This window comes from Quercus lobata, chromosome 12 (assembly GCF_001633185.2).
Source record: "Quercus lobata isolate SW786 chromosome 12, ValleyOak3.0 Primary Assembly, whole genome shotgun sequence".
Classification (NCBI taxonomy): domain Eukaryota; kingdom Viridiplantae; phylum Streptophyta; class Magnoliopsida; order Fagales; family Fagaceae; genus Quercus; species Quercus lobata.
Genome location: NC_044915.1, coordinates 42,128,132 through 42,144,567, shown reverse-complemented (window position 1 = coordinate 42,144,567; position 16,436 = coordinate 42,128,132). Strand labels below are relative to the sequence as shown.

General features: G+C 32.7%; 1 protein-coding gene across 2 annotated transcripts; it reads left to right on the top strand.

Annotated features, from left to right (window-relative positions):
- Positions 1–4,713: 4,713 nt before the first annotated feature.
- Positions 4,714–10,705, top strand: LOC115972573. Of its 2 annotated transcripts, none has more exons than XM_031092900.1 (8): positions 4,714–5,219; positions 6,697–6,846; positions 7,000–7,167; positions 7,874–7,990; positions 8,258–8,368; positions 8,504–8,776; positions 8,900–9,405; positions 10,018–10,705. In XM_031092900.1, the coding sequence occupies exons 1-8, from the start codon at positions 4,724–4,726 to the stop codon at positions 10,627–10,629; spliced, it is 2,433 nt and encodes an 810-aa protein (XP_030948760.1). In that variant the 5' UTR covers positions 4,714–4,723; the 3' UTR covers positions 10,630–10,705. The 2 variants fall into 2 exon arrangements, with proteins under 2 accessions (XP_030948760.1, XP_030948759.1); XM_031092899.1 differs by having other exon boundaries at positions 8,897–9,405.
- The last annotated feature ends 5,731 nt before the right edge of the window (positions 10,706–16,436 follow it).

Genomic DNA, 16,436 nt, shown 5'->3' with positions numbered 1-16,436 from the left:
CCAAATGCCCTTGGGCTATGGCCCACGTTTGCGCTAATTGGCACTCCAAAAGTGCCGAATGGCCCTTTTGGGTGCCGGTCCCGCGTTTGAGTTTTGGTCCACTTTGGACTCATTTTTTGAGGTTTTTTTAGCCGGGGCTTACACTTAAATGCGTTTTTAATCCACATTCTAAAACTTAAAATCCTTTTCTAATGATTTAGGTCTCTTTAGCAATGATTATCTTGTAGATAAACATTCCAAAAAGTCTTGATTATCCACAACTTTATTGTTATCTGATTATCCTCTTTATTCCCATGCAAGTAAGCTTATTTTTTACACTTATTAACAACCAATCACAAAATCATTTTATTAATTTTAATTGTCTAGCCAATCAGAATTAATTTAAATTAATCATGCGTAGTTGGTTCCACCTAAACAAAATGCATGTAGACCGCGCAAACTTGATCATGCGACATCTTTCAATCCGACGGTCCGATTTGAAAATTGGGCATACTGTTGCGACCGTTAGAATCTCAAGATCATTTTTGTGATATGCAATGAATGAATTAATGCATGTAATGCAATCATGAATTTTGGGTATATGAATGGTCACTCTAGTCATCTTCCTTGATTAAATCATGGGTGCAAAATCGAGTGTCTACACTCATATCCATTACATCAATGTTGTTTCTTTTTGTGCTAGACATTACTTTATGCTTAAGAATAAACTGAAAGACAAGACCTTTCCAATATATGCAACAACATGCTTGCCAATAGTGTTTTTTGCCATACAACAATTGCTGCTCTTTGTTGGTATTGTATGGGCTATTTTTAAGAATGTGCCCCGATCAAGCCATAAGGCCGTTTCCCTCTAGGGGTTTCTTCTACATTATAAAAACATTTTATTTTTGAATGTTTGTACTTTTTCTATCAATCGAGATTGATGGTATGCTTTAGGATTGAAGTAAGCTATTTGTTATTTTAAATTAATATGGGATGCATTTTTTTTTTTTGGGTGTTTTGCGCATGTTGTGCACCTATTCACATGGTGGTGGATGATCACTTGAGGAATTTCATATATAAACTTATTCTCAATTTTTTGTTTTTTTTTTTTTTTTTTTTTTTTTTTTTTTTTTTTTTTTTTTTTTGTCTTGTCCTGCTATTTCCTTTATTTTACAAAAGTTTTTCCTTTTTTTATATATTTTTTCTCTCTATCAAATCATGAATCCTATATTGGGATATTGGGCCTTTTATTTTTCTAAGAACTAACTTCTACAAAAGTGAAGTTTCCGGAACAAGGGAGAAAAAAAAAAAGAATTACTAACCAAAAAGAAAAACACTGCTGTGAGATTTTTATTTTTAATAACATAACCAAAAGAAAATAATTTCTTTGAGTTTATAGGTTAAGGGTCCGTTTGGTTGGGATGATAGAAAAGTGGGAGAATAGAAAATGAAGAGAGGATGGAAAAGTGGGAGGATAGAAAAGATTTTAGTTTCCCTCATTTATGTCTGTTTAGAATGGTGGAAAAGTGGAGGGATATAAAACTTTTTTGTTTGATTGAAAATAAAGTTTGTATAAATTTATCATCATGTCCCTATTAAATAAAACAAAAAAGTAACACATTATATTTTTTAAAATTGTGTATAGATGGACACTTCAGTAAAAAAAAAAAAAAAAAAAAGGCATAAGAAATTAACCCAAAACTGTTTTCTAAAAAATAAAGAACAAAAACAAAAACCAACCAAAATTAATGAGAAAATAATCATATGAGCACCACAAAAATAAAAAAGGAAGCCAACACACGTTAGTAATAGAAAAAAAAAAAAAAAAAAAAAAAAAAAAAAGCCAATTCGTTGGAGACTTGGAAGTGAATTCCAAAGGTTTTTTTGGAACCTCATTTCATGAGCTTTCCTCTCTCAGATTTCTCTCCATTTTGGAGAGAACTTTTTTGGTGGACCTGGAGAGAAAATACCTAGGCCCCACCATTTATTTTCCTTCCTCCCCATCTAACCAAACACACTCCAAAAAAAAATTTCTTCCAATTTTCTCTCCAAAGTTTTTCATCCACCCTATTTCACCTCCAAACAAACACACCCTATAAGGGAAGAATAAGATCTTTCACTTTGCACACGTGGGTATAACCGACTTTCTCTTTCCTAAGAACTTCTACCTCACCTTGAGTTCGTCAAAAGAAAGGTTTAATACATTGGACAAGAATTCATTATCTTCATATAATATAATATGGAATGCATGTAATAATATCTAGTTGTTTTTTCAAAGAATTTGAGACGAAACCTTTATGAGAATTTCGAAACATAACGTGTAACGCGCAGCAGGTTAAGATACAAGTCTTATGAACACAATCTTGGCGGACAATTTAATATTTCATTCTAACAAGATGATTCATGACAGTCCTAATTAATTACTTTCTTTGAGGTACTTTACTTGAACTTGAAGAGTAGAAAGAATAAAGAGCTAAAACAGATGCTAAGTTATCATATTTTATAAAAGTGAAGTTATTATACAATATTAATCGTAACAAAAGTACCCAAAAAAAAAACTAACCAAAAGAAAATAACTATTATATTTGAGATTACGTTCCGGGTAGGGTAAGATCTTTCATTTTCCTAGCTAGGATAATTCATATGTAATATGAGATGCATGTAATTTCACTTTGTATAGTGAGAAGCCTTGATCAAAATGTATTATCATACATAATGATAACATGAAAAGCACACTTACACACCCAGTTATCTACTACAAAATGTATACATTTTGTAGTCTGATACGTATCAGACTATCACTAACTAATTAACAAGCTTTAGTGTCCATAGTTGTAGAATGAAAAGTGTGAAAATGTTAAATTAATTCCGTCATGACTAGACTCAATCTTTAAATCTATCAGTAGGATGGTAAAATCAACCAAAAATTAGAAAAACTCTCAAAGAAATTTTATTAGGGTAATTACTAATTACAGTAAATTCATTCATGGTTGGGCCCATTTTCACCTTGTTTGCATGTAATTTAAATTAAAACTTAACACTTTAATTATGAGATCACATTTGTTAGGGGCTTCGTAAACCACCTCATTTAAAAAGATGGATAAATTGATATGTATTTTTACTTTCTTTTATTGTCTCTCTCTTCAACACACACACACACACACGCACGCGCGCACACACACACACACACACAAGTTAGGGTTTTGTAAAAACTAAGAACAAACATAATCTACATCTCATTTCCATCTTCTCCCCCACAACCCATTTCATTTTTTATACCCGAACTTTTCAATTATCCTTATTAACTTCCTTTTCTTATATCATTAGCACAATAAAATTTATCCAACACAATACATTTAGGTTGGTTTAGTTCAATAACCAGTTTGTTTTGTTGTTAAATGTTTTATTAAAAATGATTTTAGCATTTTACCATGTTTGTTTTATTGTAAAATTTGGTTAAACTAGAAAATGTTTTTTGTTGACTGTTAAATTCTTTGTGAAAATGTTGTAAAATGTTTTACATTTAAAGATTTGGTAAAACATCTTACAAAAATATATAGTGGCTCTCCCCCACATTTGGCGGTTGGGCTGCTGGATTGGTAGTCAGTGTAGGCAATTTGGTGTCACCAATGGTTGGGCCACCGGTTTTGATAGATTGTGCTTGAAAAATTTTACATTTTATTATACCAAACTCCTTAAAAATGTTTTACACGTAATATCTCTAATGCTCTTGACCACAAAATTTGCAACTATTTTTTCTCCTAAAATGAAAGAAAATATAAAAATAAAAATATATATAGTGTCCATATCCCTAATTCTCTGCATGAAAAATAATAATTTGCTTTTTTACTTGGTGGTGATAATCACTTCAAGAAGAAGCTCATATATAATATTGTTCTCTCTCTCTCTTTTGTTATTCCTGCTATTTCCTTTATTTTACAATAATTTTCCTTTTTCAATTTTTTTTTCTCTGTCAGATTACGAATCTGAAATTGGAATATAGGAATTTTATTTTTCTAAGAACTAACTTCAACAAAAGTGAAGTTTTCGGAACAAGGGGGAAAAAATAAGTACTTATAACCAAAAAGAAAATGACTGCTGTGAGTTTAGGATAAAGGGAAACACACTTTTACTTTGCTCATGTGCGTACATATAGCACATTAATTTCGTTTTTTTTTTCCCCTAATGAAACTTCCCTAGTTCCCTACTCCCCTAGTTTTAGATAAAGAAAGTGCAACACGGGCAGTGTCTCATTTTCCTAATTCACGTGAACGTGGATACATGTAATAAATATTCTTCCTTTACTATATGGATTAAGCCTCTCTCACCACCGCACACCCTTGATACGATGGTCACTCCACAAATATAAGTACTTGTGGAGTGTGGGGGGCAAGGGTCGAGGTTCAAGTCTCCAGAAGGGAGTTTCACATACATATACACTTAGATTAGACTAAAGTAGAATTCTATCTTGTAAAAAAAAATAAAAAAATTCTCTCTCTCTCTCTCTCTCTCTCTCTCTCTCTCTCTCTCTCTCTCTCTCTCTCTCTCTCTCTCTCTCTCTCTCGTTTTATATAGCTTAAAAACTGATACACAATTGTGAGGCACACAACCCCATTCTTAAGACTTAAGAGTATATAGTTTTGGTCGTTGTTTTGTTCCTAGTATAGTAAGAAAGAAAATGGGAGAAAGAAATAGGCCGATACAATATGATGAGCTTGCTCTCAATTTGTACAAGAATACGATGACTGGTGAATGGAAGAAGGTTGTTGAGACGTACGAGCAACACAAATTATTAGCCATTGATGCCAGGATCAACAAGTCAGGGGACACGGCATTTCACGTAGCTGTCTCCATTGCGCCCGAAGAAAAGGTTCAACAACTTGTACGTGAAATTACCGGTGTTTCGGAGTTGGGTTTGTGGACAAAAAACAATAAAGGGAATACCCCTTTGCATGTGGCAGCTTCAACGGGGAGATTGAACATATGCATCCTTCTTGCTAATAAAGTAACTCAAGATTTGGACATTCAAGATTTGGTGATTAAAGATTTATTTCGTAACAATGTCGGTGAGAGCCCTCTCTTCTTAGCCGCTTTTCATGGTTACAAACCAATCTTCCTTTACCTGCATTTGCTGCTCTTGAAAGCCTCCGACACCGACATCAAATCAATCGATCCTGCCTACAGAAGGAATGATGGTGAGACTGCCCTTCACTGTGCAATTAGATGGGAGTATTTCGGTGAGCATTTTTTTCACTTCACTTATCCATTATATTGTATTTTTTTTTTTTATAGTTTTTTATATATGAATAAGTCGTGTTGTAATTTCTTTCCATTATCGAATTTCACTTATAATTCTCATGTGATATATTTTTTATTTGATAAACTCCAAGTACAACTAATGTTTTTTTCCTCCTCAAAAAAAAAAAAAAAAACTAATTTTTATTTATTTATTTATTAAAAGAAGTAAAATTACTGTTGATTGTTGTTAAACATATAGAATGATTAAATTATAATAATTTTTAGTCATATCATAACCATTTGTGCATCTAAAACTTTAGAGATTATGAAATTTATTATATAGTTATGTTTGAATTTTATTACTTATTCTTTCATTTTTATGAAAGATAATAAATTTTCATGTAAAGAATTCACGCTCTTAACCCTTGTAAAGTACTAGCATCAGAACTGAGAAACCAAATTTTTACATCAAATATAACTAAACTCACCTAAAATTAGTTTGTATCAACCTCACAGCCTCTAGATAAAATTAAATCTCATTTATATTTATATTTCTGTGTGTGTGTCATTGTCTTTGGCACTCTTTGTCAAACCATTCTTGATCCTTGTAGTAGAGAACAAGAACCTCTTCATCGGCCTTGCAAAAGAAGCTTCGCTCTACCCCTTTGCTTGTCCCAATCTCTCTATGCTTCTTGATCTCTCTCAAGTCCAAGCCCCTCTTACCCACCTTCTTATTGTTGTTTGTACTTTGTATGTTCCTTAAATTAGTGAGTGAATAATGGGGAAGATTTGCGAATAGAGAAATGAATATGGTGAAAAATGGGTGAAAATGGTGAATTAAATCTTGGTGTGTTGATTTGGGAATTGATTTGAGCCTGGTGTGTCAATCTTTCTCTTGTCCAAGATGAATTGATCTTGGTTTGTTGTTGTGGGGTTTTTTTTTTCTTTTTAATCTTTATTTTTTGAGAAGTGATGCTCCACAACATTTTCACAATACTATCATGTGTATTTATGAGATATAGGCTAGTGTGGGAATATATACTAAGAGTGAGTTTGGGGTTTGCTTATAATATATATATATATATATATATATTTATTTATATTTTTTTTGGTAAATAATCTAAATTTTAGTTTTTTTTTTAATTTTTTTTTTTTTAGAAACAAACACACACAAAAAAAATAAATAAATAAAAAACTAGCTTTTAGCTTTTTGTAACATATTTAATATAAAAATGATCAAAAAGCATATCTTGTGACATATACTATATAAATAAGTTACGATAAATAATAAGCAAAAGTTAAACACACTCTAGACAGTTTCATATATAAACAAAATTATAATAAATACTTATTAATAATTACCATAATTATCAAGTTTCAAATTTAAGCAAAAAAATAATAATGAAAGAGAAAAAGAATCAATTATATCAAACTTTCCCGCATATTACTGACTAGTTTAATAATTATGGTTGGCAGACGTGGCATATGAGATGCTTCTAAAGGAACCAAGTCTTGCATATGCTGTGAACGAGGTAGGAATCACCCCTTTGCATCTCCTAGCAAGTAAGCCTTCGGTCTTCAAAAGTGGTTCCCACAATGGATGGTGGAAGAGCATCATTTATCATTGTAAGTATTACTCAATTTTTTAGCCGCAAATCACAAACTCTCTTTAATATTGGAGATCAGCGTTGTACCTACATTACACGTTCTATTTTTTCCATTGTTTTTGTCCATTGTCCAACATCACCTCTCGTTTTATCCTCTGTTATTGTGTGAAAGGTATATATGTTGAAGACCTGATGCCCGAAACTACTCGTCAAGAATTGATTGATTCTGTCATTAATAAAGAAATAGATAAATCTTCCGAAACCGCAGACAACAATTTCCCAAAGAACTACCAAACATGCATCCACTTCTATCAAGTGTTGCGGAGTTTAGCTCACTCTGGTATGGAAATTGATATTTTTTCTTTACTTCAACTAAAAGTAACATTACTTAAAGTTATATATGGCATTGCAAAACATGTGCCGGACTTAAGCCTATTTGGCATGAACATAATTATGTTATATTAATCGTTCATTCTTTTCATTAATATCTAATGTGGGACATTACTACTTAATTAACCAACCACACTGCACTTAAATATCACAAATCACTTGTGGCACTTTGGTTAGTCTCCCCTTAAATAGAAGTGTTTTTCTTGACAATCCAAGTGTCATGCATCATTGGCGTTAAAGTGTGCCATTTACTCAACAGTGCTTAAGGCAGACATAAAAGTCTTTTTTAGGCAACTACATGAGTCATCATCACACAATTACCTTGACTCACTACTAGTAAAACCCTAGGAATCTTTTTAGTTCTACTTGGTGGGACCCACTAATGAACATTTGCCCTCAAACCATCACCTATGATACCTATGAATATCACAACAAATATTGATGTATCTAATTAATCATGTGATTTTATTTTAAAATTTAACAATTATTAACACTTTTGATTTTCTAGCTTTACTTTAAAAATGCATTAAACAGAATGATTAACACCTTAATATATACAGCAAAATCCACAAATCCAGAAAAACAATCTTGATTTTTTTTTCCTCTTTTCTTCCCTTAAGGTTTGTAATTTTAACCGAATTGCTTTCCTTTTCTAGTGATTGAAAGATGCAAAGTTTCTCCTCAAAAAAAAGAAAGATGCAAAGCCCAGACTGCAGATGTAGAGAGTCCCAAGCCCAACGTATCGAATGTTACTGACCAATCAGTACAAAAAGGTGAGAAATGCATAATATTAAAAGTGCATCTGAGTTAAGACTGTTAAAAAAAAAAAAAAATCCCACATCAATTAGGTTTTGGATTTAATATGGGTAGTTAATCCGGTTCAACTATTAAATTTACCAGCCTTTAATCCAGTTGCTTCTAACACAATTTCAAGGGGTTGATTTAATGATTTCTAAGACCTCATGATATTCATGAAATCCTCATAATTAAACCTTCTTATTTGTACATTATAATGAACCAAGTATTTTTGTTTGGTATAGATTCTACAGAATCACTTCATCAATTTCTTCGGAGACATTACGAGGGCTGTTTTACCGTTTTCCATCTTTTGTACACAATATTCGTCCGGATTATTCTGGGCCTTGGCTATGGTATGCTATATATATCTCGCATTTATCATAATGTCAATTTGTTAGCTATTTAAGTAATTATATATGTACATTAATTGCTAATATATTTGCCTTTTCGTAATGTATATTATATTTAATAATTATTATAATATTAAGAGGGTATAAGGAGTAGAAAACGGAAGCATGTATATTCTGTTCAAATCATGAAAATTCTGATGGAAAGTACAAGCAAAGAAGCTAAGTCCGACTTCACAAGTGGGACGAACCCTCACCAAACAATCAACCAGCAAGACTGGATGCCGGAGGGATCACCACCACCATTTCTGGACAACACAACTGAACATGGAAACAAGAGAAACGAAACTGCTTTTACTTTAGAAGTGACTATCAAAAAAGAAACTGCTTTAGAAGAGAAAAAGGATGGAACAGGTGATTCGCTATTCTCCCATATTGTAGTTTTAATGGATTTATATGTGGACTCGGATTGTGAAGGTACATCAACTATATATATGGAAAATTAACACTTGAAGATGTACTCTGTATTATTAGCAGGAAAAGGGGAAACGCCTGAAATGGCAAATGCAGACACAACTCTACTTATTTTACTACGAGGAAAAGGGGAAACGCCTGAAATGAAAAAAACAGAGGCACCCATATTGGTTGCCGCAAGAAATGGTATCACGAACACGGTCGAGCAAATACTTCAAAAGCTTCCAATGGCCATGAATGACAAGAGCAAAGAAAGAACAGAGACAACCATATTGCTTGCGGCAAGAAATGGTATCACAGAAATTGTTGAGCACATACTCAACAAGTTTCCATTGGCCATTGATGACAAGAGTGAAGGTCAAAATATTGTGCTTTTGGCCGCGAAGAACAGGCAAACACATGTATTGCAACTATTGCTTGAGCAAGAGTTTGTGAAACGCAAGCTAATTCATGAAGTGGATTGGGATGAAAATAATGCATTGCATCTGGCAGCCCAGATAGGAAAGCAAAGGCCTTGGCTAATTCCTGGTGCTGCATTGCAAATGCAGTGGGAAATCAAGTGGTACGAGGTATGAACTCAAAACCAGCTTAATTTGTTCTTGATTTTTTATTTTTATCACACGATATAATTATAGAGCGGAGGGAGGGTGGGGCAGCTTTTAAAAGTTCCCCCCTCTTCTATTTTTTTTTTTTTTTTTTGAAAGTATATATATATAATTTTATTTTTCACCGTTCAATGTTAATCGATAAACTCTCTCTCCCTCTCTAAAGCTTTTGATTTTTTAATTTATATTTTATGTTGTCACATAAACTTTTAAAAACCCACATTTTTCCATACCATTATTCTAATATATATATTTTTTAATTAAATTTTAATTTAATAAGGATTTCTTATTAAACTTCCTATGTTAATTTAAACCCTCTAACTCTATTAGATTCTTGCTATATTTTAATTAATTTAAAAAAATAGAATTGATAGTTTAATATATAAACACATTTATAATAATGGTTATTAAGAATTACCATAATTATTAAATTTTATATTTAAGAAAAAAAATTAAAATTAAGAGAAAAGATTATATTTTATAGAATTTTCTTGTGCAATGCACTAGTTAATATAAATATATATATATATATATATATATATGTATGTATGTATATAAAACTATTAATACATGCAGTTTGTAAAAGACAACATGCCGCAACACTTTTGCTATCAAGTCAACAAGGAGGGCAAGACCCCAGAAGAAATCTTTAGCGAGACACATGAGGACTTAGTCAAACAGGGAGGCGAGTGGCTAAACAAAACCTCTGAATCCTGCTCAGTTGTGGCTGCACTCATTGCCACCGTTGCCTTTGCCTCGTCGACCACTATTCCAGGCAACATCAATGAAGAAAACGGGAAACCAAACCTTGAAAGCCACTCAATGCTCACCATCTTTGCCGTCTCCTCACTAATTGCCTTGTGCTTCTCCATCACTGCCTTGTTCTCGTTTCTTGCCATCCTCACTTCCCGATATGAACAAAAAGATTTTCGTAGAGACTTGCCAAAGAAACTTTTGCTTGGCTTAACTTCTCTCCTCGTATCCATTACATCAATGTTGGTTTCTTTTTGTGCTGGACATTACTTTATGCTCAAGAATAAACTAAAAGACAAGGCCTTTCCAGTATATGCAGCGACATGCTTGCCGATAGTCTTTTTTGCCATACAACAGTTGCCACTCTACGTTGATATTGTATGGGCTAGTTTCAAGAATGTGCCCCGATCAAGCTATAAGGCTATTTCCCTCTAGAGGTTTCTTCTACATTATAGAAACCTTTTATTTTTAATGTTTGTACTTTTTCTATCAATCGAGATTGATGGTGTGCTTTAGGATTGAAATAAGTTGTTTGCTATTTTAAATTAATATGGGATGCATTGTTTTTTCTTTTTTTTGGTGTTTTGTGCATGTTGTGCACCTATTTGTGTTTCAATTGTACTTAGAGATTTTAACCTTTTGAAAATATTGTGCTTATGACTTGTGAGTTCAATAATTGAATATAGTTGAAGTATTTTATGTTGAATATATATATATATATATATATATATATCTCTACCAAAAATAAGGCAGATCCACCATTGATGTTGGAATAGCCCTTCAATTGTCATGAATCATGATTTGTAAAAAATGAATCTCTCAATTTCTATAATTACATGCTTATCCAAACCAAACAAAGCTATTGCTTGGTTCTCCTCGAGTAATTATTTAATATTTTGAAGGTACAATCAAATGTTAGGTATTTTGAAAATATCAAGAGATGTCAACCAACGGGTTCCAATTAACTTAACTGATAAGTATTTTATTGTTGAATAAGAAAAAAATATGTCAACTAATTGAGCTATAAGACTCTTGATATCTTGTCTTGTTATTGGAAAATTATGGTTATGACTTAATCTTTTAATTGCCAAAGCCCATTTAAATTTCTTAAAACTTAAGAAACTGAAATTTTCCATACAAAAATTATATTAAAAACTAATAAATCACTTAATATTTTGACAATACAGTCTTATGTCATATAATCAGCAATGAGAAATATGTTCCTCATGACTTGAAATAAAGAGAGTACATTTCACCTTTAAGATTTTTTATTTTATTTTTTGTTATTTTTTTTTTTTTAGATCTATAGTGTTTTCAATGTTCTTGTTATGGGAAAAGTTAATAGATGTTCCAAATATTGATTTAGGAAATACTTTTTAAAACATTTTAGGGAAAATAAAAAATAACTAATTTTTAAACAATTATTTTTTTAATATTTTCCACGGTATATCTAGAGGAGTTTCAGTGCTTCACACGCCTGTAAGAAAATAAAAAAGGCATTAGCTTAGCTTTCCGTTGCAGCTCACCACTGACCTATTTACATAGAAAATTTTCAATTTAACAGTACCTAATCTAATGGTGATTTTTCAGTTTCAAAAACGGTAGCAAATGAATGAATCATTCAAATTTCACATCCTCCTCCTCCTCCTCCTCCTCCTATTAGCGATTCTTTTTGCAGCGCGCTTTAAGGGAGAATCATCGACGTGCGTGATGGTCTACAAAGAAGGCGGCGCTCCCGCGGTCCTTCAATCCCCAAAATGCCCCCGCTGGACTCTCTCAAATTACGGTTCCATCATCACCACCACATCCTCAAGCACCGCTTCTTGCCAATCAACGATACTTCAAGGTCGCCGAAAGTCCCAAGAGGATCGCATCCTCTGTGCCCTCGATATTCGCATCCCTTTTCCTGGTCTCTCTCTCTTAGGGTTTTTGTTGTTAATTGCATTAATACCATTCTATTTAGCATATATTGCATTAATACCATTCTATTTAGCATATTTTCACCGAAAAGCTAGATAAACTATTCCTAGATGGATTCTAAATATATTATTTATTAGCACCTTAATTTTTTGGGACCATTGGTAATTTAGTAATCTTGATGGATAATGTTATAGACAAGATAATTGGTAATTTTCACAATTGTTAAGTTGACAAGTTTTTACTCGTTAACATCTAAGCTAACCACTGATATCACATTTTAAATTATTATTAACAATTTGCCACATCAGTGATTGTGAAATTTTGTGCAACTCTAGACTTGTTGGGTCTTGATTCTTGAGTTCCAACCTTGCCATCATTCTTCCTTCCCAATTAAGAGTTGAAAATTCTACATGTTGGGCCCCCTACTTAACTTATTAAGGGAGAGTCTAGTCCATTCGTGAGGAAGAGTGTTATAGTAATGATTAGGTAAATTTACCTTTCTTATCAATTTAAGTTTTTGGAAATAGTGGTAAATTATCCAAAATGAAAGAAATTTAGGTGTGTTTTACTGTTTCATTTATTGTAGTTGGCTTTTGTAATGATATGAATTTGATGTTGGAGCAAGCAAAATGGGGGTTAAGGAGGTTACAGTTGGAATCATGGCGGTTTTTGATGGTCATGATGGTGCCGAAGCTAGTGGCATGGCTCCAAAGCTTTTATTGGAGTATTTCATTTTACATACTTATTTCCTTCTGGATTCAACATATTTTTCGGTCACATCTGTTTTGGTACGGTGGTCTTATATTGTTAATGGTATTGCCTACATGTTATCTAACCATGTACTTTTAATTGACAGGATATTGTTCATATGTACTTCAAATAATGAGAATGCATTCCTAGGTCAAAGTATTCATTGCCAGTGAATTTCAATAATTCTCTTCACTTAGAATTTTTAGAAGAAGCATTGTTGAGGCATAAATTTTTAATTGACGGGATATTTTTTATATGTACTTCTAATTTGTGAATGCTTTCCTTGGTTTAAGTATTCATGGAAGGTGAGTTTTGATGATTCTCTTCACTTAGAAATTTTAAAGGAAGCATTGTTGAGGGCAATCCATGATAGTGATGCTAAATTTTCTATGGCAAGTTCTATTTGATTTTTCTTGGCTTGTTTTAGAATTGTTGTGCATTATTCCCTTCTTTTTGCTCGTTCGTTCACTTAAACAATGATGGAAGCATCTCACAAACAGTGAAAAATATTTGAATTCGTACTTCTTCCATAATTAACCCCATTGTGACTTCCAAAAGAGCTTGTAATGAAGTCTTATTAACTTACATTTCTTGTTGTCAAGAGGCTTGTAGCTCAATGGTATTATCCAGCTTTCTCCTTGTGAAGAACCTAGGTTTGAATTTTTATTTGACTGGGCATTAAAAAAACTTACATTTCTTACATTTTTATCATCTAACATCATTAGTTTAATATTTATTGAAATTCTGATTTAGCATTCTCTGAATTATTATCAGTTGTGGTGTTATATCTGCACCAGAGGTGACAGATTGTACTCATTCGCTGATAGCATAGTGAAGAGTGCCTTTGAACAAGTCTGGATAATATGACAGCTGTTGTGGCTCCTTTGGGATCTATTGTTTTTTCTGAAGATTTTCTCAATGAAAGTTGTGTTGGAGAGGGAGACAGAGATTTCCCAGCAAGTAGTTGACTACATAAGTTCAGTTATGAACACTCAGGTGACTCTCTCTGCTTTTAAACTTTCCAAAAGATTATTGATTGCATAAGTTTTGAAACCAGAAGTTCAGTTTGCTGGGTTCACAGATTTTAGCTATGGTTTATGAGATAACCAACACAGAGTTGGTTTAAAATTTATCACTTCTATTCATGATTTTTAGTGGTATTAACTTTTACTTCAATGCAATTGTGTCAAAACCAAATACTGATAGCGAGATTACTATCCTCACAAAGAGGAACTAACTCCTATCATTACTAATTTGAAACCTTAAAAAACCTAATCTACAGCTTCTTACTATCCTCGTCTGATGCTGCATATTTATTTAAACTCAAACTTCATCTGTTGCTGCATAATTAAATTCATCATTTGCTGCTGCATAAATTTTAATGGATCTGTTGCAAGCCTTATCCTTATTTTTACTTTTGTTGTCTGAATTTTAGACGTAATGGTACTTTGGTATAAAATTTTACTCCATCAAATTTATAATCAACAATCAAACTCTCTCTAATCTCTCTGTGTATATATTTTAATGCAGTTTGTTAAAAATAACCTGCTGCAACACTACTGTTATCAACACAACAAGTGGCTGAAAAGCCACATGGACCTCGTCAGGGAGGGAGGCAAGTGGCTGAAAAGCACTTCAAACTCCTGCTCTGTTGTGACTACACTCATCACTACTGTTGTCTTTCTGGCGTCAACCGCTGTTCCTGGTGGTATCAATGATAGTAGTGGCATGCCAATCCTTGTAAAACATCTAGCGTTCACCTTATTTGCTATTTCCTTGCTTGTTGCTCTGTGCTTTTCTATCATTGCCTTGTTTTGTTCCTCACCATCCTCACCTCCCAATGCCAACAGAAAGATTTCCGTGGCTATGTGCCAAGGAAACTTCTGCTTGGCCTAACATTGCTCTTTGTTTCCCCTGGGTCAATGTTGATTTCTTTCTGTGCTGGACAATTCTTCTTGCTAAAAAGTAAACTGAAAGATATGGCGCTTCCTGTATATACGATGATATGCCTGCCGATAATCCTTTTATCCATAGCACAGTTTCCACCCTACTTCCAACTTTTAAAGGTTACTTTCAAGAAGTTCCCTCCACCGGGCTTTAAGTTCAGGTGGTTTCTCTCTAGGGTGTTTCGTCTTCATTCTACAACTTTGTGTTGGATTGGTGATTTCACTTTTTCTGTTGTTCGAGTACTATGGTTTCTTCATGGTGAGAATTCTTTAATGTACCTTAAGGATTTGTCTTATACATAATTAATTATGTTGAGAATTCTTTTAGTTGTAGGACTAAATTTTCCCATGAAAGAAGATAAATTTGATTACAACAAAGTGATAACATATGTGTTAAGTTTCTTTCATTATCTAATGATTATTTTATTTTATTTTCTATTAGGAATTGTTTTCATTATCTAAGTGATAACACATGCATTTTTTGCATCATGGTGTAACACCAAGGAATTCTTTATCCCGAGACCATCCATTACGCTATTGAAAATAGTCCAAAAGCTCATTCACCCCTCATTCGGTGAAATCTTCATAGTTGTATTTTATTAGGCAAACCAAGATGAACAAAAAATTTAAAAAATTTTGTTGGCTAAAGGTTTTTAACTACATGATAAAACACATAAAATGCAATAAAAAAAATCTTATATTAAAAAGTCATTTTGGGGAGCATGACCCCTTTGGTCCACACCTAGGTTACTCTCGTTTCACATTGTTCAAAAGACAAAAGAAATTTTCCATCTTTGAGATTTAGGGTAATGTTGATTACCCTAAAAAGTTTCAAAAATTTGCTACCCTTAACATTTCGTTGCATTTGGATTTGCTCCCTTCCATCCATCTCCATTGATGAGGTGTCTATTAAGTGCCATCTCAACTAGCCATGTGTATTAATTAATCCAATTGAATAATATCATGTCAATTACTTATGCCACATCACTTGATTAATCTATTAAAAAAACCCTTTTAAAACTTAAAATAATTCTCTAAATGTAAGAGGCCTAAATATAAAATAAAATGATTCAAAGCATAAAAACTACACTATTTTGATGAGTTGAGGTGGCACTTAATGGCCACTTCATTAACAGTTAAAGGAATTGATTAAAATTTTTAAACTTAGAGAGTAAAATCAAAATTATTCTAAACTTCAAGGTTGTGATTTGTAAATTAGTCTTGTTAGAAAGAAGGAAAAAAAGACTCAAAGCCTCAAAGGCTACCAGTTTGTCCACGTCGTCTTTGTTTCCACAGATACTCCTTTCGCAAGAATTCGCATGATTTTTCCTTCCCCCTCCCACCCCCAAAACTTTTCTTGTTCTATGAGATGACGGATCTGAAATTGGGACGTAGGAATTTTATCTTTCTAAGAACAAGTGAACATTACTAACCAAAAAGAAAATGGCTGCTGTAAATTAGGGTAATGGGAGAATAAAGATATTTCTACATTACTTATGTGGGTTTAGGGAAAAAAAAAAAATCATGTAACTTAAAATTTTAGGGTGAACCTTAATGAGAATTTAACATTGTACATAATATGAAAAAACATGTAATTTGAATATTTACTACAATGAGTTCTAGTTA